We start from the raw sequence: 23,691 nt of genomic DNA, 5'->3' as shown, positions 1-23,691 counted from the left end.
ATAGATAGATAGATAGATAGATAGATAGATAGATAGATTTTTGTTGTGTGATGTTTACCATGTTGTTGGGATGGTAGTTCAGATGTAGGCCGCTGTCACACAGTGGAGACGATATTCCACTGCTCTGGTCACTTGGTATACCTAAAGAAATCAAATAAACGGGTAAGTTATTTCATTATAAATTTCACTCTAAAAGACTTTGACACTTTATGTTCTATATTAACCGGTGAATATAGAGTGTCCAATCCCAGACGTACATGAGCAGTCCTCACACAGTGGCAGCTTCAGAAATGCAGGCGTCCTCTTCAGGAAAGACACGGTCAGAGTCACTTCCTCACCTGCGTTTCGCAGAACCTGCACCTGAGAGCAATCAATATGCTTGCTTATTCAGTTATTAGAATGGATGTGTCACTCGTTTTGTTGCAATTAGTCAAGCTTTTAAAGGATGAGTCAAAATTACTGACACACTTCTGTTAAAAAACTGCTTTGTAAAAACAGCACTGATTGAACTGAAATATTATCTAGAAAAGATTAAACATACCACTTCTTCATGACGATAACTCCTCACGTTAATGCCGTTAATCTAATGACAACATTAGAAAAAAAATACAAATTAGTAAAAGAGTAATAAGAGGGAGTTATGAATAGATCCTGATATACACAACCGTTCAAAAGTTGGGGTCAGCAAGTTTCTGAAAGAAGCCTCTGATGGCTGCATTTATTTGATCAAAAATACAGTAAAAATAGCATTATGAAATATTATTACAATTTAAATGAACTGTTTTCTATTTGAATATATTTTAGAATGTAATTTATGCCTATGATTAAACGCTGAATTTTCTTTAGTGTCACATGATCCTTCAGAAATCATTCTGATATGTTTCTAAAATATGCATTCTAATATTTCTTATTATCAGTGTTGAGAACAGTTGCGCCACTTCATATTTTTGTGCAAATGGTGATACGTTTTTCAGCATTCTTTCAGGAATAGAAAGTTGAACAGAACTGTATTTATTTGAAACCTTTTGTAACATTAAAAATTTCACTTTTGATCAATTTATTGCATCCTTGCTGACTAAACTTTTTTTTTTTTTTAATTGCAGACCATAAACGTTTGAACAGTAATCTATAAATGTTTTAATAATTAAAAATTGCTTGTTGCAAGTACATCCACCAAAGATCTGAATCAGATCAGAATTGAAGCTATAATAATATTAAGAACAAAAAAATCATATTAAGGAAAGTCTATATGTTAAATAAAGCTGACAGTCAATGCAAGCATATTTCGAAGAATTCATGAATGAATTGTTCCGAAAAATACATACATAATTCAGATTGAATATATAATTGGAATAACACTGCTCCAAAATGACAACTCAAATTTCCATCAAAAGAAAGACGCTCCCTAAACATCTGCTGGCTGAAACGGAGTGAATTACATTACGACACCGTGGGAGTTTTAAAGGGCCCCTAACACTGAAATGATCTCGTACTTATGACCCCATTTATGTATCTGTGCATACCTGGAGAATTCCATCTCCAATAAACAGAAGTCCGGAAAGTTCAGCTGCAAACAAAAGAAAAGACAAACGTATAAACCAATAAACAACTTATTTCTGAGCAGGAGAGGAGAGAGAGTAAATAAACAGCCTACCCTTCTGTTCTTTTGATATTTTAGATATAACAACAGGGATCTTGTGTTCGGCACCACCCTATGAAAAAATGATAACACAAAGACTTTCAAAGTCTTGCAAGAAATGTGAGAGCTGAGTGAAAGCTGTGAGAAACTGTGCAATCACCTTGATGCTCAACCCAAACCCTCCGATTGTCTGCCGACGGATCGTTACTGTTCTCTCCTGTAAGGAATCAAAGGAAACTCGTCACTTTCATGCCACACCGGGTCTGTGTGTTGAGGAAGACAGGTAGTTTACTTTTCATTTCAATTTGGTTCATGAAACTGAGAAGGTCCTTAATCAATTTTAATTGCCTCCTTTTCGTGTAGATTTCCCGGTGGGGGGGGGACGGCACCATGCCAACAATGCCAGTAACTTAATTAAAGGGCAGTGAATACAACATGATCTGTCTGTTTAAACCAGCGCTAAAGCTGCTGTCTGCTGTAAGGACAATGATAGATGCAACACAATGGTCAGAATATTCTGCCGCAAATGCCAGTGAAATACGCACTTGGCATTTACAATGACGTTGAAACAAAGGTGCACAGGTTAACCGGATTAAATATGAAATCATTCAAACAAATTCCTACATGTGTGATGAAACATTCCAGAGCTGAATAATGGACTCAGTCGCAAAATAGGCAGCGCTGTTCTTTTCTTGCGGCAAGATATTTTGAGGTAACGCCTCAGGTTACGTATTTATATCCTGAGCTGCACAAAAATATATATATTTATTATATTTATAATTATTATTATTACTGTATTATTATTTATTACTTTTAATAATATGCATGAATGCATCTTGCACTATAAGACCAAAAATGTTAAAAAGGTAAATGTTGATATGACCTTTACTTAATAAAATAAAATTTTATTGAAAAATTGTGTCTATTTATGTCTTCATACTCTAAAAACTCACTTATATTGTAGTCAGGTGATTCAGCCATTGTAAATGATATTTTTGACCTTACTGTTATCACTGACTAAACACTTTCTTCCAGTAGACGATGCAGTCCCTGACATGTCCACAATAACAGAATGTGCTGAACAGCTGTTTCACGTCATAGCTTTGTATTTTCCAGGACTGGATCAATCTGGCTTATAATGAGAACTGCTGAACTCACACTCGAGTAGAACGGTTCCCCAGACACACAGATGACGTCTTGCTCTTGAATGGTGAGAATATCTTTGGCCAGGTGCAGGCGGATATTGAAAGGCTCCTCGCTACCATCTTGAAGCAAATAAATCCCAGTCTTTGTCTGAAACAGCCAGAGTCACACAAACATCTGTAATCCTCACTTGACAACATGAAGTTAATCAGCCGTGAAACTGATCACATGATAAATAGCGAGGGCTTGTGTTTGCAGAGTCACGTTTGCCTGGCAGAGACACAACTGAACATTCAAAGTCACTGCAGAATATCAGGGGAAAAAATTATTGCTAGACCATCTGGACTTGGTTATTCATTTGTGGAAGATGTTTTGCCTCTCCTCTCATCCAAGTGGCTTCATCAGTTATCTGATAGTGGATTAAACATCTTCACACCACACAATGTCATAATGACTGATGAAGCTTTTTGAATATGTGACAAAATGTCTCCAACAAATGGATAATGAAGTCCAGATGCTCTTGAATACATCGCATCTTGACAGAATGCCTGTCAGAGGCTTAAATGCGGCTTATTGGCTCCATATTTATTCAGTATTTACCACAAGGCCTTTACTTCGGTAGATAAATGTTTGAGAAAAATGCTAAAGTGCTATAAGGCACTGTGAGCACTTTAACTTCGAACTGCCTCACAATATGTAATTTTGAGCAATGAAACGTTCTTGCCCGACAGTAATAATTTAAAGTACAGCAGACAGGGCAAACTTAAATGGCTTCGCTTTACCAGTTTTTAAATAACACTTCATTAATGGGAGTTTCTTCAAGCATTCCCACTTTCAGCCCTGTGGACTTGAAGAAAATAATCCCTCTTAAAACACTTTTCACACTGTCATTGGTTTAGTGTCCAATTTAGTGTTTTATGTCCAACAGTGTATCACTGTACATTCAAGAGAGGGGAATTCAGTCATTTTTTGAAAGTTAGGAACATTTCCACAATATCAGAAAAAGATGTATTGTGTTTAATATATTTTTCAGCAATATTGGCATAATTAAATGCCATATGTCTCATTCAGGGTTATTATATCCTAGTAAAAAAGCTACTGTATATATTTAAAATACATTTATTTCATACCAAGTATAGTCCAAATCTATTAATATATTTACTGACAAATCGCTCGATACTTACACTCTAAAAAATGCAGTACACTCTAAAAAATGCTGGGTTATATTTAACCCAGCATTTTTTAGAGTGTACTGATATAAAAATTATAGTTAAACTTTATTTGGAGTATACTACTTGTGCACAATGCACATTTCTTAATATTAAGCCTAAAATGTGTTTTAATGTCACTATTGACGAGGAGTGTATGATCTTTGAATAATATCGGTCTTTAAATGCAAGATATTTCAAGTGTACCTGAAGTGTACTTGCAATAGTTCCACTTTAGCACAAACAAATATACTTCAGTATATATTTAGTTGGACTTCAGCACAATTAAAGTGCATTAAGCACAACATTAGTTTCAATTTAGCAGACTTTAAGTATACCAGTTTAGTATACCAAAAGTACAATTGCAGGGTATTTTTATTAAGTACATAATGTATCTGTAGTATACTTAGCATGAAATAAATGTACATCAAATACATTTTAGTATATTTATTTTTCACTAGGGTAGTTAAAAGTAAAACTGAAACTAAAATTAAAACTATAAAAAAATATATTGAAATAAAATATGAAAATCTTTTATTTCAGCTCATTTCAGTTATTTCACTTTCATTTAGTTTAACTTGATGTACTAAAATAACTAAAACTAAAGTATAAAAATTAATAAAAACGTTATAAATAGAATAAAAAAGACAAAAACATAACAAAATTACTAAAAAATTAAACAAACTAAAATTAAAACTGAAAACATAATAAAAATTGATTCAAAATATGAATAAAAACTATAATAATATCTAATACTAAAATAACACTGGTCTCCTTTTATAGCAAAGTGTTTGTGACCCTGGATCACAAAACCAGTCTTAAGTCGCTGGGGTATATTTGTAGCAATTGCCAAAAATACATTGTATGGGTCAAAATTATTGATTTTTCTTTTATGCCAAAAATTATTAGGATATTAAGTAAAGATCATGTTCCATGAAGATATTTTGTAAATTTCCTACTGTAAATATAATAAAACTTAATTTTTGATTAGTAATATGCATTGCTAAGAACTTCATTTGGACAACTTTAAAGGTGATTTTCTCAATATTTTGATTTTTTTGCATCCTCAGATTCCAGATATTCAAATAGTTGTATATCAGCCAAATATTGTCCTATCATAACAAACCATACATCAATGGAAAGCTATTTATTCAGCTTTCAGATGATGTATAAATCTCAATTAAAAAAAATTGACCCTTATGACTGGTTTTGTGGTCCAGGGTCACATTTTATGTATCCTAAATACATTACACACAAGTAAAAAATACTTTCACACTTTCTGCGTAATTAAAAAAAAATTAAAGCTTGATTAAAAATAATGCTCAATAAAAAATATTCTGCTAAGTGATATCTATATGTAGCTTGCTTTTTCTTTTGTTTTCTTCACACATCATGCTTCACATTGCAAACTTGTTAGCTTTAATAAAAATGAACCCCATGGACATAAAAGTGAAGAAACACCAACAAACTAAATATTTTGTGTGATGCAATTATTATCATTTCAACTAATTACATGACTTTTAACAGTCGTGAAATCCATCTCACTTTACATATATTATTTTCAACATCTTGACAAACATTGAATAATTTAAATGATTATTCAGTTAGTTTGCTAGTTGGTCTATTAGAAGCATGTAAACATATTTAGCCTTCATAAAATGATCTAATCATCATAAATTTAGAAGAAACTTACAGTGAAAAAAGACTGCATCCCTAGATAGTTTATTCAAGAATTTTTGTCAATACATATTTCATAATTTCACACTCTAAAAAATGCTGGGTTAAATATAACCCAGCGCTGGGTTAAAAAGGGACAAACCCAGCTATTGGGTTGTTTTGAACCCAACCGCTGGGTCAAAACAACCCAATAGCTGGGGTTGTCCCTTTTTAACCCGGCGCTGGGTTATATTTAACCCAGCATTTTTTAGAGTGCACATTGTAATATTTTTGCCAACATCATGGTGCTTTCATTATTATTTCATTAAAGCTTTTTCCGCTTTGAAATGTTGCATAAAACGGACTCTGTGTATATTTTGGCCTTTCCACTTGTCAGCACAGTAAAAAACTAAATAAAATAAATTCCTCAGGGCCCAGTTGTGTTGTAAGACTCATTCCTATGATGATCAAATTGGTTGGTAAGCAGTTGCTCATAAAATAGGAAAGAGGCCTGGATTTTCTGTTGAGTCTGGCATCTGCATCATTGCGCTTTCTTGCAAAGTCAGTCAAATACTTTACACCAGAATGAAATTTATTCCATAACTTCAGTTGCTAGGACACATGCTTGATTCTGTTGCCACAGCAACCAAGTGTCAGCCATTTTTAGTGTACCCTTGAGATTTTCAGTCAAAACATGCTCAGACATAGACTATGGCCATTCCAGAATTGAAATTACTGTAGTTCTGTCAGGACCACTATCGTCAAAATGATAGATACTTAGCATAAAGTTTGGTTTGGCGGTATGGTTCTGTTCTGGGCAAAAACCTCCCTGCCCATCCATGCAGCCAGTCATGAATGAGCAGGGAGAGCAGCAATAATAACCCCCTAGGGTTAACAGAACAGAACAAGGCAGATATCATTAATGTACTTAATGATATTTAAGTGTAACACTTTATTCAAGATAAAGGAGTCTGATTAGCAAGGAATATCAGAAAGCCAAGTCCTGACTGTGGCGAAAGGAGAAGCTGGGGATGGAGGAGGGTAATTTGCTCCGGAGTAAGCTGAAAATCTGCTGAATAATACTGAATAGAGCTTATATAGGAGTGCCGCGATAGGTGTCGTATTCCTATAGGTAGATGTGATCAGCTGAGAATCAGCTGATGCAAGCTTGACTCATGTGACCTGCCAGAACTAACGCTAACGCTTAATTTAGTCCAGGAGGACTGCATAATTCACACAATTAAGAAGAAGCACAGCCAATATGATTCTCATATTGATGCTTCAGCAAAGTCAAAACACCCACAGGCTCTGAAAAACTCCCTACCAGATTCCGTAACAAGTGTAATCAAAAATGTTATGTAAAAAAAGCAATTTTTTTCTGACCACAACATGTTGAATCTTGCCTTGCACATCATGTTTAAAAAGCACAGCAGTGTTTGTAAATAAACAGAAATACTTCTATCTATATACACAAGACTTATCCTCCTCTGAGCGCTCATTAATCTTCCACACATAAGCGCTCTTCTGTGTCCAAAAGCTATTAAATTTGTGCTCTCTGCATTCATAGTAGCCTTGTATCCCATTCCAAACTGCATTAATATAATGCAGGAGCCATCGAATGTCTTGCATTTTAACGAATTGAGAAGAACATCCAGATTAGTGGACGATCAATATTTCTCAGTAGCCGATAGACGCTGATATATATAGCATATAAAGTAAAATCAGCCGGTCATTATTGCAAAATAAATCCTGACAGGGTGATCAAGACCACTAAATGAATAAACGCTTGGACTTAAATATTGATTCGAGTTGATATTATTTACTAATCTTGCATTTATATGATATTAAAGCGTTCGCCAAGAAAAACTACTGCATTACATTGTGCAAAACAATCAGCCTAGAAACAAAAAATTAATTTGTGGTAATTTTCACTGTAATCCATAACAGAGATGCAAGATTTCACTATAGCTGCGTTTCTAAAAATGAGAGCGTAAGTTTGGGGTGTTGAGAGCAATCGGGTTCTTGAAATCAGGAAAAGTTCACCCAAAAATGAAAATTTGCTGAAGATTTTCCCCCTCAGGGTTTATGAAGCGAGAAGCTGCGAGTTGTAATAAACAAATCCATCATTATGATGTTTTTTTTTTTTACTTCAAACTGTTGCTTCCAGCTAAAATAAAAGTCCTTCATAATATTGCTTTCTCCAGTAAAAAAGCTGTCTGAATCAGGAGAGAAATATGCACAGATCAAGCACTGTTTACAAGCAAAGACAGTCCAAAACAGTTCTAAACAAATATGTGGGTGGATTTCGATGTTAGAGAACAGCAGGGGACAGACTTTTTCACTGGAGGAAGGGTCATTATGGATTATGGACTGGCATTTTGGCCAGAAGCAATAGTTTAAAGTTAAAAATGTCTTGATGGATTTGTTTCTTACAAACACACAGCTTTTCACTTCACAAGACGCTAACTGATGGACTGGAGTGGTGTAGATTATTGTGATGTTTTTATCAAGCTGTTTGGACTCTCATTCTGACGGCGCCCATTCACTGCAGAGGATCCATTGGTGAGCAAGTGATGCAATGCTACATTTTTCCAAATCTGATGAAAAAACAAACTCATCTACATCGTGGATGACCTGAGGTTAATACATTTTCAACAAATTTTCATGTTTGGCTGAACTATTCTTTTAATAGTCATACTAATTAGGACACACAAATTAGTTTAAAATGCGTTTGTAATTGCTTATTATACAGTGCATTATAAAACTAATGAGATATCATTTATTTCACTTTATAAACTATTAATATTAACAATAATAATAACAAACAACTGAACATCATTGCATCAATTCATCAATTCTGTTACCCAGAAAAGCAACTAATATACAGCTTTCGGCAAGGAAATATCCGACCACAGCTCTGAAAGTCAGCAGAGCCCAGGACAACTAGATGAGCCCCAGATACAGATCCCCAGTAAAGACCTTGTCTCAGACGGCCACCGGGACAAGACCACAGGAACCAGTTGAGTCCTCTGACTTGACTTAACTGAACTGAGCTGGATGATGACATCACTGAATTCAATGATGAACTGCCTTTAACTGAAAAATGAGTGTTTACTATTGTCACTTTGCATTATTGACACACTATTTTCCTAATTAATGCTGTACAGTTGCTTTGACACAATCAGTATTGTTAAAAGCGCTATATAAATAAAGGTGATTTGACTTGACTTGACACTGGAAGGTGCTGCTGACCAAGAGCCGTCTAATAAATATATACATTACACATAAAATATGATTTAGCATACTGATGGCAAAAAAACATTTATGATTGATTATTTAGACAATCATTAATCCATACCATTACATATTTTAATTATTTATAGTTAGATTTTTATGGCTTTTTACTTTCTATAATAGATTGTAATCCTCTTTATAATCCTTACATTAAGTCCTTATTGTCATCAGAAAATTTTAAGTATTACAGAGAATGAAACTGTAAATCTGTTGTCTGTTAAATAACTGTTTGCTAGTCTGCAGACAGGGGAATTAAAGCAATCGGTTTTGACCTAACATTTTTGTTCCCCAGTGGAAAGTCAACAAATCCATTTATTTGATCGATGTGCTCCTGCCTCCCTCCACGACTACAGCGAGCATTTATTTGGATAGAGTTTTGTTCAGCAAATAACGCTGAAATAGATCTGTTACAAGTTGTATGCGAACACTACTTTATCTAAAATAACAAAATGTTTCAACAGCAATACTTACCTCTTCATTTGAAGTCTTGAAATCCATGTGCTAAGGTCAGAGAAACAGCCCTTAGAGAGGAAAAAACATGAAAAAGAAAACCAATCACCATGTAATTAGAACACGTTGCATTAGCAAAAGCTAAATGTTATTGACCTGCAATGATAAATGGTGTTTGCAATGAAAGTTGCATATGTTGCAAAGCAAAGAAAAATTCATTATAGATTAATGAAAATGCATTCGAAATTAATCATTGCTTAGTTCGTGCAGTTGCTGGAGAAATACACAACTTTGCCTTGCATGAAAGCACGCTTGGATGTGCACAAATTTAATCAAAACTCTTCACAACAAATTTGTTTTGACAAATAACAACAGCATCTGGACGTGCAAAGCCAAAGAGGACGCGCTTTGATATTCGGTGTAAAAAGCTTTTTCTAAAACGCCTAAAAGTGTTAAATTTTTATTTTGCTAACATGTGGATGGCAGAAGAGATTAACCAACCGGAAAGCAATAACCACTTCTGAATACGAATGCAAATGTGGCATTTCAAGTTGCTCGGAGGCCTACTAAATAATTAAATGAGAGTTATTGTCAAACAATATATCAGCCTGTTTGGGATGGTCTCTGAACATGTACTGCAATTTCTAGTTTGCTGTACATGGTCTGCTTGAATGCTTCATTGTGCAATAAGAATATGGCATTCAAACAAACCCTATGGTCAGGTCTGGTGTTAATGTTATTAAACCAACAAGTGATAATAATATCTTCGTTATTAAGATGTGAATGCCAAACCACAGTGAAGCATCATTAGCATAATTATTGAATCATGATAACGATCCGGTGGCTTCTATTCAATGACTATGATAGTCATAATGATGGACACAGATGGACAAATCTTGCAAAAACATATCTAAATCACATTTTATCATAAAAATGCACTATATTTCATTTGATTTGGGATGAAATATGACTCAGACATGCTGTTTGTGAGATTCACCCAGCAACAAATTTTCTGGTACACAATGATACTTATTTGTACAGGATGAATAAATCACTGGAGGCATTTCCTGCTGTGTTTTCCAGTGCTGCTTTATAAACGTCTTAATAATTCACATTGTGAAAAGAATCACACAGCAGTAGCTGACCACAGCGCTGTTGTCGTTTAGCATTAAAATGCCGCTTGTGTACTAGAAGTACTAGTGAGCACTAGGATTAAAACCGTCCTGAAGATTGTTTCACAGAGGAATCACTTCTGCTATTTCATCTCCCAGAGTAGCACAAATTAAAATCACGACCAGTGGAGCACATTTAATCAGAACAATCGCATAATTCGCACAGTCTGAAACCACTCAGCGGGGCAAATGTGGAGAGATTACAGCTCTATCTGCCCGTTTTTTTTTTTTTTTGTGGAAGCTTGTTTCTGCTATGGGATAAAATAATTAAACTGTAATTGCGACTTTTTATCTCGCAATTCCGACTTTTCTTGTCAGAACTGCAAGTTTATATCTCACTTTTTTGTTTGTTTCTGCCACAGAATGAAAAATAAAAAAGGTAATTGACTTTTCATCGCACAAATCTGAATTTTTTTTCTTGCAATTGCAAGTTTATATTTCATAATTCTGACTTTTCTAATCAGAATTGCAAGTTAAATTGCACAATTCTGAATTAGGGCTATCAAAAAAAAATTTGAATTTCGAATATTCGTCGAATTTAAAAAAAATTCCACATTGAATTTTAGGTCTGCGTCAGCCGTCAGGCAGCCTATCAGTGGCACACGAAATGCGACGACGATGTAAGTGTCATTGCATTTTAATGCTTTTGTTAGCCTATCCAGTTGAACCCACTAGATGCGGCGCTGCTACGTTGTTCATTCAGTATATTGCGGAAAACAAGAGCATCAGTGTGGAGAAGATGTTGTTTACGTTAAAACTGAAATCAAGCCATTCACACAGAACGCATATTTATCACATTTTCTAGAGGGACATCTATCAGCGTTGCACTCGCGTCTGGCACAAGAGAGCGGCATGTTTAGAAAGCCATGTAAAATTAATGCAAGTTCAACTTTTAAAAAACACGTCTCAAGACTTTATGGTGGTTTTCCCCATCCCACTGTATCTCATGTTTTTAAATGAAGAAAGTAGCCTACTCTTTGTGATTGGTTTTCGGTCCTTTGTATTAAACTATACATACATGCATGGTGCTGTTTTTTTTCTAATTGTTTAAGCAACTTTATTAATTATATATGGTTTATAAACATTATTTTAAACATTATGCACTTTTTTTTCAAAGATAGTCGTGTTATTTTAATACGCTTTGAAGAAACGTGCATAATATTTTGCGCGATGTGCCCTCTTGTGGCCTCAGGAGAGAAGCCAAAAGCTTTTTTTCCCCTAACTGAAATTATGCCTTTTAAATTAGAATATAATTCGAATTTTGATAATATTTAAGTAGAAAATTCGAATTTAGTTTTTCAGTCATTTTGACAGCCCTATTCTGAATTAGAATTTCTTAAATCTCAGAATTCTATTTTTTTTGTTTCCGTCACAGAATAAAAAGTTAAAAAGTAATCGCGACTTTTTTATTTTACAGTTCTGATGTTTTTTCTTGGAATTCTGAGTTTATGTTTTACCATTCTGACTTTTTATCTCTGAATTTTTCCTTACAGTTCCAAGTTTATGTCTTGCAATTCTTGCAGTTTATATTTCACAATTCTGTCTTATTTTCTCAGAATTCTAAGGGTTTTTTAGTTTCTCCCATAGAATTCAAAATAAAAACTGGTAATCGTGACTTTTAGATGGCGCCACCATCTGTAGAGCTTAGTGGCGAGTCTATATCTCACAATTCTTAGTTTAAATCTCACAATTCTGACTTTTTTTCTCATCTGGGAATTCTGAATTATGCCTTGGAATTTCGACTTTTTTTTCTCAGAATTCTGAATTTATATCTCACAATTCAGAGTTTATATCTCAGAATTGTGAGGGAAAAAGTCAGAACTGTGAGATATAAACTCAGAATTGTGAGAAAAAGAAAAGTCTAAACTGTGAGATAAAAAGTCGCAATTACCTTTTTCAGTTTATTTTTTTTTTATCTCATAGCGGAAACAAGCTTCCATAGTTTTCACCATATTTTGTCTGTATTCCAAACGCAAGGACAGCCCGGCTATTTTCCCCCACTTTAATCAGCATGCTTTTGCTCTAAGAGTGCTTGAATGGTAAAATGTTGGAACATTTCTCCATAAGTGGCATGTGCCATAAGATACCTTCATAAGCGAGATATATTGGCGAGCCCTTGGCTTCCAAATTCACCATTATATACCAAAAATTGACAAAAAGCCGTCTCAGTAATGAACCTTGTCCTCACATGGAGTGCACTTAAGAGGAAATAGCAATCTGAGGCTCATAACGGAGAGGATATGTGTGTCCAAAGCAGCGATGGTGAGTAGCTCTTGAGTGCCATCTGTCAAAATGAGCTACATGCCCCTTTAAAACCTCTGAGCTGGAGGAGACGTCGCGGATCGCTCAGAATTTCCACCACGGATCGATTCCAGCTAAGAAAGTCCTGGCAGAATACACAAGGCCTTCAGACAGCGGCTTTATGAATAATTCATTGCCGTGGCAAGAACGAGTGTTCCCTAATAAACATCTCTATGAGGTCTACAGGTCTTTCCACTCACGTGCCATCTGCAGCTTCCTTCATACGGACCGAGAAAAGCCAATAAGTTTAACGTGTGGCTAATGAAATCACTCTCATTGTCATGTATCAAAAACGCGGCAGAGGAATGTGCAGAAGGACGCTCAATAGTTTATTATAATGTAGAACATTTTTAAAATATTCATTATGTTTTATTGATTCGATAAAGCTCTCCTAGTGGCCTAAGACACTTTTTGGCTATACAATTTAATAAACCAACATAACATGTCACAAACAATGATAAAAGACACAGTGTAAGATAAAACATTATGCTTACAGAGAAAACTAGTTTCTGCACAAATATGAAACTTTTAGCACCTTAATAAAGCAATAACAATGTCACAAAGCATGTTTAAGTCATTTTTCACCTAAAAAATTGTAGGATATTTTGCTTTGTGACGTTATGAAGCTCATGTCTCCCTAAATTCACATTACCGTAATGCATTCAGACATTTTAATTTCATTTATTTTGCCATTCGTAATACTTTTAATGATGATTTCAATCATTTTACGTTTTTTAAGAATAGATTTTTTAGAATGTAGAACTTTTTTTTTTTTTTTTATTCTATTACATTTTTATTAAGCTCAAATCTCCTTTCATAGTGGCCTAAGGCACTTTTTGGCAATAGAAACCGATATATAAAAAATTATATCACAAACAATAATAAAAGACACAATATAACATTAAATTAAACACAGAACGTTTGTTTTAAAAATTACACAAATAAAAAACATTTAGCATTCATAACAATGTCACAAAACACGTTTAAATCATATTCACCCCAAAAAAAATTGGATATTTTGCATTGTGACATTATGAAGCACATAAATTCTCATTATCACAACGCATTCCGACTTTTAAATTAATTTATTTTGCAATTCTTATTATTTTTCATGATGATTCTTCTTATATCCGTATTACTCTGACAAAGCAAATTATTTCAATTATTTTAAAAATCAAAATAAGCAATAATAAGAATGGGAGCCTATGCTTAACTGTGATTAAAATAAAGTAACAAAACTTGTACAAATAACAGGTTTGGTTTTGTTAATGCAAGATATAATCTTATATATTTTTTTCTATAACCCAGCATCATGAGATATGCCTTCAAACACGAACACTTTGTATTTTATAAAATTATTACCGTGTATTATTGTTACAGTACTGGTTTATTAAAAACAACACCATGTGCAACACAGCTAAAAATCAATATCAAGGTCATTCTTATACATTCAGAGCTCATTAAATCGCATTTGCTGTGGCTTGCGACCAAAAATAGAAATGTTGTTGGGTGTTCTTCACCGTGACTACATAATTTACAATGTGTTGTTTCTATGCTTTGCTTTCTCTCAGTAACATGCCTGGCATTCAGCTCATACAGTTTCACACTGACTCACTCGCTTTGCCGTTCTGTGAAAATGAGATGTGATTTGCATGTTAACAGGCCAGTGCAGTATGGTTTTTTTTTCATCTGCAACATTATTTTAATACAGGCACCTCATCGGTTGGGCGTCTCACAACAATTCCTTGGGCCTTCTGGGAGATGTCACTAAGAATTACGTTTTCTGCATTGCAATGTACAGAGTGAAACACAGCATTCCTCTCAGTAGTACAAGAAATAGAGTCTAATATGCTTTCTAAAAACATGACAGCAAATTTAATTTGGCTAAGATGTTCTTAAAGGAACAGTTTACTCAAAAATTAAAATCCGTATGAGTTTGTCTGTGAAACACCATGCTGACACTGCTCTTTTCCACCCAACGAATGGTTATAGTGGCTGTCAAGCTTCAATAAGGACAAAAAAGCACAATAAAAATCCCATAAACTAGCAACCGTAGCACTCAAACCTGGGAAGAACCAAAGTCATGCCGGTTTGGAATGACACAAGGGTGAGTAAATGACAGAACGTTCGTTTTTTCGATGAACTATTCCTTTAAGATCACCTACTCAGCAAATGAGTCGATTTGTCAAGCTCCAGCTAGAGGCTTGGGTATTTTTGGCTTACCTCCAGGGAAAGATCTTCAGCACAGCACAGCATGGAGGTCAAGCCATGGGGAAGGAGGCAGGGGAGTCTTTGCAGATGCTGGTTAAGGGCTGATGTTTTTCTTTTCTTCCTTTCTTTATTCCAGTACAAGGTTTTGGCCCTCAGGCCCAGCCAGAGTCCTACAGCTGCTGGAGTAAAGCAAGAAATTAGTAAGGTAGAATGATTTGATTAGCAAGGTCAATTCAGTGGATATTTTTGCTCTTTTTAGCATCCAAACTTGTTAAAGTTTGGTCACCGTTAAGTCACCGTTAAAACAGTTTGCGTGGTAAAAGCTTCTCTAAAAAGTCGTTTCTTTAATTTCATCTCCTGCTGCTACAGAGTGTCATTTTTTTAAATGTCCCACCATGAGCATTGCGCTTTTAAAATGCTGTGTCAAGTTAAAAACAGAAAATAATCAATACCCCGGCATTCTGTTTCATTCAGCGTGAGCTGTTTTTCAGCTGTTTTCCGAATGTAGTTGCGTTGTTCTTGTTTCAAATGGTAGAAAATGCAAATAAATTCAATTAACCTTATAATCTTGCAAAGTTAGGATACATTTTTTTATCCTTTTAAAGCAATAGAAAACACACAAATTAGAATAACCACAGTGGTCACTATTCACTTTCTTTGTATAGTAAAGAGCAACTCGGAAATTCTGCTATGCATAACTCCTTTTGTGCTACATGGAAGAAAGCTATTGAAATGGTTTCAAAAGACATGACGGGCAATAAATTATGGTGAAAGTTTCATTTTTTAGGTGAACTATTTCATTTAAATGGAGAAGAAAATGCCTTTCTTTTTCAAATTTTTTTGTTCTTTTTAAAGGCCTTGCATTTAATCAAATTGGCACAACCAGCATTGACTATTTAATATTACACTCTAAAAAATGCTGGGTTAAATACAACCCAGTGCTGGGTCGAATATGGACAAACCCAGCAATTGGGTTGTTTTGACCCAGCGGTTGGGTTACTACCCAGAAAGTTGGGTTAAACATTTAACCAAACTGCTGGGTCAAAACAACCCAATTGCTGGGTTTGTCCATATTCGACCCAGCACTGGGTTGTATTTAACCCAGCATTTTTAGAGTGTAATACTTCATTAATTAATATGAATGCATTTGTAAATGTGGTAATATATTCATAAATTGATTGACTGATATTAATATAAATATAATATCAGTTGATTAATATAAACAAAATATTAATATCAGTACACTCTAAAAATGCTGGGTTAAAACAACTCAATAGCTGGGTTTGTCCTTTTTTAACCCAGCGCTGGGTTATATTTAACCCAGCATTTTTTAGAGTGTATCAACACCAATTGCTTTTAGTACTGTTTTATATTACATTAAAAACGTAGCACTGCTTTGTTTACAGTGGTAACCAGGAAACGATGTATTGCTGCTGTTCCATTAGCGCCACCTGCTGTCAGAGAGTGAATCTGCGTCTCATTCAGCCCATCTGCTGTTTTTGTTTTGTGCAGATGTTTTATGTAGCATATTTTCACAAAGCTAAGGTCAGACCATTCTTTTTTTGCTTTAAATTTTAAAATTATACAATCTAATTTAAATAAAAAAATACTCATGCTACATGTAGAATGTTTGTTTGGATCGTGATTAAATTTCATACATGCTGATTTATATAAAGGCACAGTCAGGGAAAAAAACGTGATAAACCATGAAACCTCCAAAATCCTAAAAAAAAAACAAAAACGTGATACATATTTTTGGTCAAACCGACCAGCACTATACAATATTAATATGTGACCCTGGACCACAAAACCAGTCATAAGGGTACATTTTTCAACATTGAGATTTATACATCATATGCATATGTTATCAAAGCTGAATAAATAAGCTTTCCATTGATGTATGGTTTGTTAGGATAGGACAATATTTGGCCGAGATACAACTATTTGAAAATCTGGAATCTGAGGGTGCAAAAAAATCGAAATATTGAGAAAATCGCTTTTAAAGTTGTCCAAATTAAGTTCTTAGCAATGCATATTATTAATCAAAAATTAAGTTTTAATATATTTACAGTAGGAAATTTACAAAATACCTTCATGGAACATGATCTTTACTTAATATCCTAATGATTTTTGGCATAAAAGAAAAATCGATAATTTTGACCCATACAATGTATTTTTGGCTATTGCTACAAATATACCCCAGCGACTTAAGACTGGTTTTGTGGTCCAGGGTCACATATATTAAACAAATAATTACCAACATACAAATACGTCATGAAAAACCAGTGAATGCTGAACATTTTCAATGTTTAAAACAGTTCAAAACAGCAGCTCATTGAGATATTTTGACCTCTTTATTTGAAAACTACCAAATCCGAAAATACTTGGTTAGTAATGCATTGCTGCTGTCTAGAGAACGCATCAATCCCCCAATTGTAATGGTTTTATCTTTTCTTCAGGACTTTGAAAAGAAATATTGAATTCTGGTTATTGCGTTTAGTGGCCAACATTGAGAGCAAAACAATCTAAAGCAATTTACATCTCTTCCATTGTGAGCCTCGTCTTTTTCTCCCTCGTTCCCTGAAAGAGAGATTCTGAGACACAAAGCACACAGTCAATACAGTCAAATTGAAACGCCAGGCTTCCAACAACACGACTAGCCTTTAGATTCATAATGTTAGTACATGATTGCTTCCACTATTCAGCTCCGAGACAGTTTGCTAGTTTAAGAGCATTATCTGCAGGAATAGCAAAAGCATTAAACTATTATATGTGAAAGCATTTGGTTTAGTAGCTGTGGATAAGCTCCAAAAAAAGTAACAAGACATATGTTTTGTAAACTGCCTACTGCGTTAACTCAGTCTTGGAGTTTGCAGGGGTTTATTTCAACAGAACATAATGCAATGTGATCTCCCATCCTGAGGCTAATTCATCCATGGCCGTTCTGTGCACGTTTCTACATGCTGAGCTTTATTTCACACATTTAATTTCACAACCCCACGATTTTCCCTCTGAAACGTCTAAAATAAAACCATTATTTGTCATCGTTAAAACTGCATTATGCACGGCTGACTTATACAATCTTGCTTCATATATGTGTGTGTCATTACAGCAGCTGGGACATGTTTATTAACTGTAAATTTGTGTAACAGAGTGTTTCGGCATGTCTTCATCCATTAGTGGACTATCTTGGCCGACTAACCTTCTGCATATTTCTCCAGCTGACATCTTTAACCTTTTCTTTGACAAAATGCTGCAATTGTAACTTTAACTTGGCTATTGCTGTAAAACGGTTTATTGTGGTCTCCATCGGTCACAGTGGACTGGGAACTCGTGTACTTATCACCATCATAATGGCCAGACCGTCGGGCCGCCACAAAAGCTATTCATTTCCGCGAGACCCTAGTGCAACAGCAGCTCAAAGTGTTTAAATTTTTTACCGAGCAACTAAGATCCAGGCTAAATTACAGAGAAACGCTCTGGAAATATCTGTGGAACTGTATTTATGGCTCAACAGTGCGAACATTTCACTCAAATTTGCGACTATAAATAGATGCGTACTGTAAAATGTATTGAGGAGCATGTGCCAGAGAGTCTTTAAAGGGATAGGTCACTCAAAAATAAAAATTCTGTCATCATTTACTCACCCACATGTTGTTCCAAGTCTGTATAAGTTTCTTTCGGCTGTTGAACACAAAGGAAGATATGCTGAAGAATGTTGGTAACCAAACATTTTCCGGTAGCCATTGACTTCCATGATATTTTTTCAATACTATGAAAGTCAATGGGTACCGTCAACTGTTTGGTAACCAACATTCTCTAAAATATCTTCCATTTAAAAAACCTAGTGTACTTTTTGTATTCTAATAAATTAAATAATTTTGCTTAGAAATGTCTCTTTGTATTTCCTTTTTAAGGAAAAACACATTATTTGGTCAATTTTCATTGTAGTTTTTAATGCGCTTCTACATTTTTCAACTTATTTCAATACATGCTCCTTGAGAAAATTGTAAGCATCAAGCGCAGGTATTTGATAAATGCAACTGCACATAAAAACACTCTGTTATATAAACCTTGCTGGCATGAGGCGCTGCTGAAACTAACCATATGCAGTTAATGTTTCCTTTAGGAATGAATCTAATCTTCCCACGAACACCCGCATACACTCAGAAACAAGAAGTCAAACGGTTGGCTCGCCACGCTGCTGTCTGTGACGCTGATGCCCTATCAAGGTCGATGTTTTTCGCCGGGTTTCTCTCAAGCAGGTGAGTGAATATGCTCCCATGAGATGTAAGCCAGGACGCATCCCACCCCCCTATATATATATATATATATATATATATATTAATATTATATTTCAGTTTGTTCTCATAGATGGAAACAAGATTCATTGGAAAGCAAACAGACTTTTATGAGCAAATTTCATTCATTTTTATGCAAGTCCATTTATTCTTTTGAGCAAAAGACCCCAACAATGTCTCAAACTGTGCTCAGATTTACCAAGATAGCCGCTGCTGTCTGTGACGCTGATGCCCTATCAAGGTCGATGTTTTTCGCCGGGTTTCTCTCAAGCAGGTGAGTGAATATGCTCCCATGAGATGTAAGCCAGAAAACCACATTTTATCTGTGTATTTCACAGCCAAGACACGGAGAGAGCAAACACACTCACACTGCTCTGAGCACTGGGCATTTCCACTGCCTGGAATCGAGGCAAAACCACACTGCTGTGTCACGCTACAAAGTAATTTTCAACCATAGTGTTTGTTCAAATAACATGGTTGTTTTCTATTTGATATTATGCATAAAAATAATTTAGCCTTATATTGGCTAAATTATATTGCTAGATGTATTCACATTGCTTTATTTCAGCAAGCAACCAATACAATAAATGATCCGATGCTTATATTTACTAGGAGAGTCTGTTTTAAGTTGCACCGTCTCACAGCAACACAAGTAATGCGTTGTTTTATACCCTGCACTTCTAAACAAAAGCATCCTTAAAAATGCATTCAATCATAACAAAAATACTACCATGTTGTTGTTTTTTTTGGACATGATATGGTAATCAGTCAGTTGCATAATATATATCATTACCAGGAAATTACAAATGTGATTTCTTTAATATCTCAGTTTGTTCTAGATTGCAAACAGAGACTTTTATGATATTTCATGTATTTTCATGCTTGCCCAACAATGTGTCAAACTGTGCTCAGATTGAGTTAAATAAAAAAATAATAACAAATTAAGTCAAAGATCTCTATAATATAATGTAATAAAAATTATCTAATATATTAACATGTATGTTATAATATTTAATTATATAATATAAGCATTTCTCACCAATTACTTTTAAGACAAAATTATTCAAGATATCCACATTCATTTTATAGCCTAACACTATACTCTTACTGTATTGAGACAATTGTCTCATTTGTTTCTTTCATAAATATATACATGTATATCATTACCATCAAAGTTAAATTATTATTTTTTAAATATAATATAATAAATTGTAATATTTGCAAAAATTATCTAATAATATTTATAAAATAATATTTACGAATATAATATAAACATCTAATTCCTGTCTTTCTTAAGAAATTTTAGGAGAAACATCTGAGACAACATTAACTGATAATTCAGCAAGTCTCAAAATGTATGAAAGAGCAACCTCAGTCTTAAAACTACAATAATCAAGTAACTCTTCGGTCTATGAATACAATGTAACAAGATGCCACCACATTAAGATTTGCAAAAGACATAAACACATATTTGAGGATCTCATCTTAAACTTCAAAGTTTCAAGCTTGAAGTAATGACCAGATAGAAATGTCACACCGACTCAGATCTGTCAGGCCTGATCAAGTGTTTCTCAGCTTTCTCGACACCGTTGCTCTGTTGAACACGCTTAGGGCGAGCAATGGAAAGGTCTCTTCAGAGAGCCTGGAAACGGCGTCACGCTTGATTAAAATCTGATCCCAGCTTCATCCTTTCACATTATCCTGCTCTGACATCTCATTGCCAAAAGCAACCTTGTCCTGCCCGCTGGGCGGGTGTCTGTTCAGCCCTCATTAGTTAATACACCGGCGAGACCCGCTGGCCTACATCACCTCACCAAACCACATCGACATAGAGGCAACAATGAGAATGAAGCTCGGTAAATTAGCAAATGGCAGATTTATAGACTCAAGTCCTGACCTCTCTCTCCATGAAGGATGACTTTTGGCGAGGCAGTGCTTGAGGTGCCAGAAGAAACCTAGTGGACACATGAGACTCATTACACCAACAAAAGATGGGTAATTACTGCCGCTGTCAGACCGAGCCGTATCGTTTATTCAAGACCATGACAAAGTTTGGTTTGTTTATGAGTTAGCAGACTCTCTCTTCAATTGTCAGCGAGACCAGCCCATTAAAAACAGAATAAATTAGCTGTGTTGACATGAGACTAACTGGCACACATTAGTAAACATGATGAGCGCTGCTGAGGCGGATAACTCACGTTCCTGATGACAATCAAGATGAATATTTATATGCATGGACCTAATTTGTTACGGATGCAACAACTGACACAGAATTTGAAATCTTATAGAAACACTAGCAAAAAGTACTGTCTTTTTAAACGTGCATATCGTAGTAAAATCGTGATATTTCGATATGTGATCGTTCTTGGAGCTGCACAAGTAATCTTAAGGCTGTTTCACACTGAGCGCGATGCGAATTGCCGACGAATGGTGCTTTCACACTGAGTGCGAAACGATTGATCGCCTTTTGCTAATTCGTGCCTGCACACTAGGTGGCACCAAACAACAATGCATTTTTCCTGAGATATGTATCTCGTATATGGATTTAAACCATCATGGAGTGCTTGTAATAACTTCCGATTGTCATCTATAGTTGATTTTGATTCTATAATAGGTAGATATGCACTCTTTGTATGTTTAATAACGCTACACTGCTTATCATTTGTCATAAACATCCTTTATTGTTATAAAAATACCATGAGCTGCATACAAAACACATACAGATACTCTTGCCCTTTTGTGCAACAGCAGCTGCTCCGGGCACATGATCTAAGCTCAAATTTAATTGGATGGCCCATTTCATCTCGGAGCGACGGGGGAAAAATCGACACACAGGACGAAAAAAAATCCTCACTTTTTTGCGCCAAGTGTGAATAACCCCATAGTGATCTATTATTTCGATTCAAAAGCGTCATCGCGCTGAACATTCGCACCGAATTTTTGTGTTCAGTGTGAAAAGACCTTTAGGCTTTACCGATGTAAACAAACATGGCCACGTCTGTAGTAATAAATACTTACCGATCTTATCGGTCATAAAATGATCATTATAAATGTTTTAAAACAGTTTAACTGATAGAACAGTCCAACAGTACAGGGCCTTTTCGCTGTTCGTCATTCCGCTGGTCTGTGTTAATTTCAGACAAACTGTCTGTACATTTGTTGTGCGAAGTTTTCATTGACCCTTTCTTTATAGGGTGCTTTCACACCTGGCCCATTGTTTCGGAACCTGGCGCGTTTCCCCTCTTAGCTCAGTTCGTTTGGGCATATGTGAACACGGCAATCACACTCGGATCCGCGCCAAAACAATTGGTCCGAGATTGCCTGAACGAGGTGGTCTCGGCTCGATTGAAAACGAACTCTGGAGCGGTTCGGTTGTAGTGAGAAAGCATTCCGATCCAACGGACCAACGAACCAGGCTATATCACAATGTGTAATGGGTAATTACGTAAGTTCCGTGAAAAGCATTAGCTTTGTTGTTTTGCTAATACCTCAAAATGAACCTGTGAGTGTCTGTGGGTGAGCATGTCTTCACCATTCAAAATCAAAGTGCACTTTTTCATTTTATAATGCCGTCTTATTGCTCTTCTTCGTAGTAGGTGCATTTTAAAAATGTTTTCCTAATCAATCCTGCTCAAAATGATAAATTAATATAACGACAACTACAAAAAAACAAAAAAAAAAACAATAAGCACGCAAAACTGTTGTCGTTGCATCCTGACGGATGACAGCCGGGACAGCTAAGTGGAATCCCGGAAAATAAACCGTGGAACTTTGACCAATGAAAGAACAGTTTACTTGCGCATTTCTTGTATTAACAAATTTGGTCAGTTTAGAAACTTTGCCGTGTGAAAGCGAACTGCACCAAGAATAAAAAGCAACATTGTAATAATTTGAATCCCTGTTTCGGAACAAAGCAATCGATCTACAGGTGTGAGAGCAACCTATGTTACATCTTTGCACCACTTGGTGGCGACAAGTGACTGTCCTTATGAGTGAGTCATTTGAATCATTCATTCAAGCAATTCTTTCAAAACACTAATTCATTCAGAAACAAAATGCTTTTTATGAGCAAGTCGATGAACCAAATTCTTTCAACTGATGTCGATTCATTCAGGAACTGTCAATGATTCATTCACTTAAACAATGATTCATTTACTTAACCAGTAAAACTTTTGTATTATTTACACTATTAGCCTATAGTTTTTATTTTGAATTAGCATTTATTTTTCAGTTTTTCAGTTTTCAATTAAATTTTTCTTTAATTTTTAGTAATGTTATGTGCTTTTGTCATTTTTATTACTTTTATTAAAAATATT

General features: G+C 35.1%; 1 protein-coding gene across 1 annotated transcript in view; it reads right to left on the bottom strand.

The window, feature by feature from the left end:
• Positions 1-58: 58 nt before the first annotated feature.
• The window catches only part of LOC107667115 (gamma-1-syntrophin), a gene marked incomplete at its 3' end in the record, with an annotated part of 29,921 nt that continues 6,288 nt past the window's right edge, over positions 59-23,691 (bottom strand). Inside the window, exons 2-10 of the mRNA XM_016458700.1 lie at positions 15,087-15,253; positions 9,412-9,441; positions 2,798-2,932; positions 1,800-1,856; positions 1,655-1,712; positions 1,524-1,567; positions 542-583; positions 258-360; positions 59-141 (exon numbers count right to left, since the gene is read on the bottom strand). Coding sequence (XP_016314186.1) covers positions 59-141; positions 258-360; positions 542-583; positions 1,524-1,567; positions 1,655-1,712; positions 1,800-1,856; positions 2,798-2,932; positions 9,412-9,441; positions 15,087-15,119 — 585 coding nt within the window. The remainder of the gene's footprint in view (positions 142-257; positions 361-541; positions 584-1,523; positions 1,568-1,654; positions 1,713-1,799; positions 1,857-2,797; positions 2,933-9,411; positions 9,442-15,086; positions 15,254-23,691) is intronic.

Source organism: Sinocyclocheilus anshuiensis, unplaced genomic scaffold (assembly GCF_001515605.1).
Source record: "Sinocyclocheilus anshuiensis isolate Anshui unplaced genomic scaffold, SAMN03320099.WGS_v1.1 scaffold415, whole genome shotgun sequence".
Classification (NCBI taxonomy): Eukaryota; Metazoa; Chordata; class Actinopteri; order Cypriniformes; family Cyprinidae; genus Sinocyclocheilus; species Sinocyclocheilus anshuiensis.
Note: the sequence above shows the minus strand (reverse complement) of the source record. Positions and strands in the feature narration are given on the sequence as shown.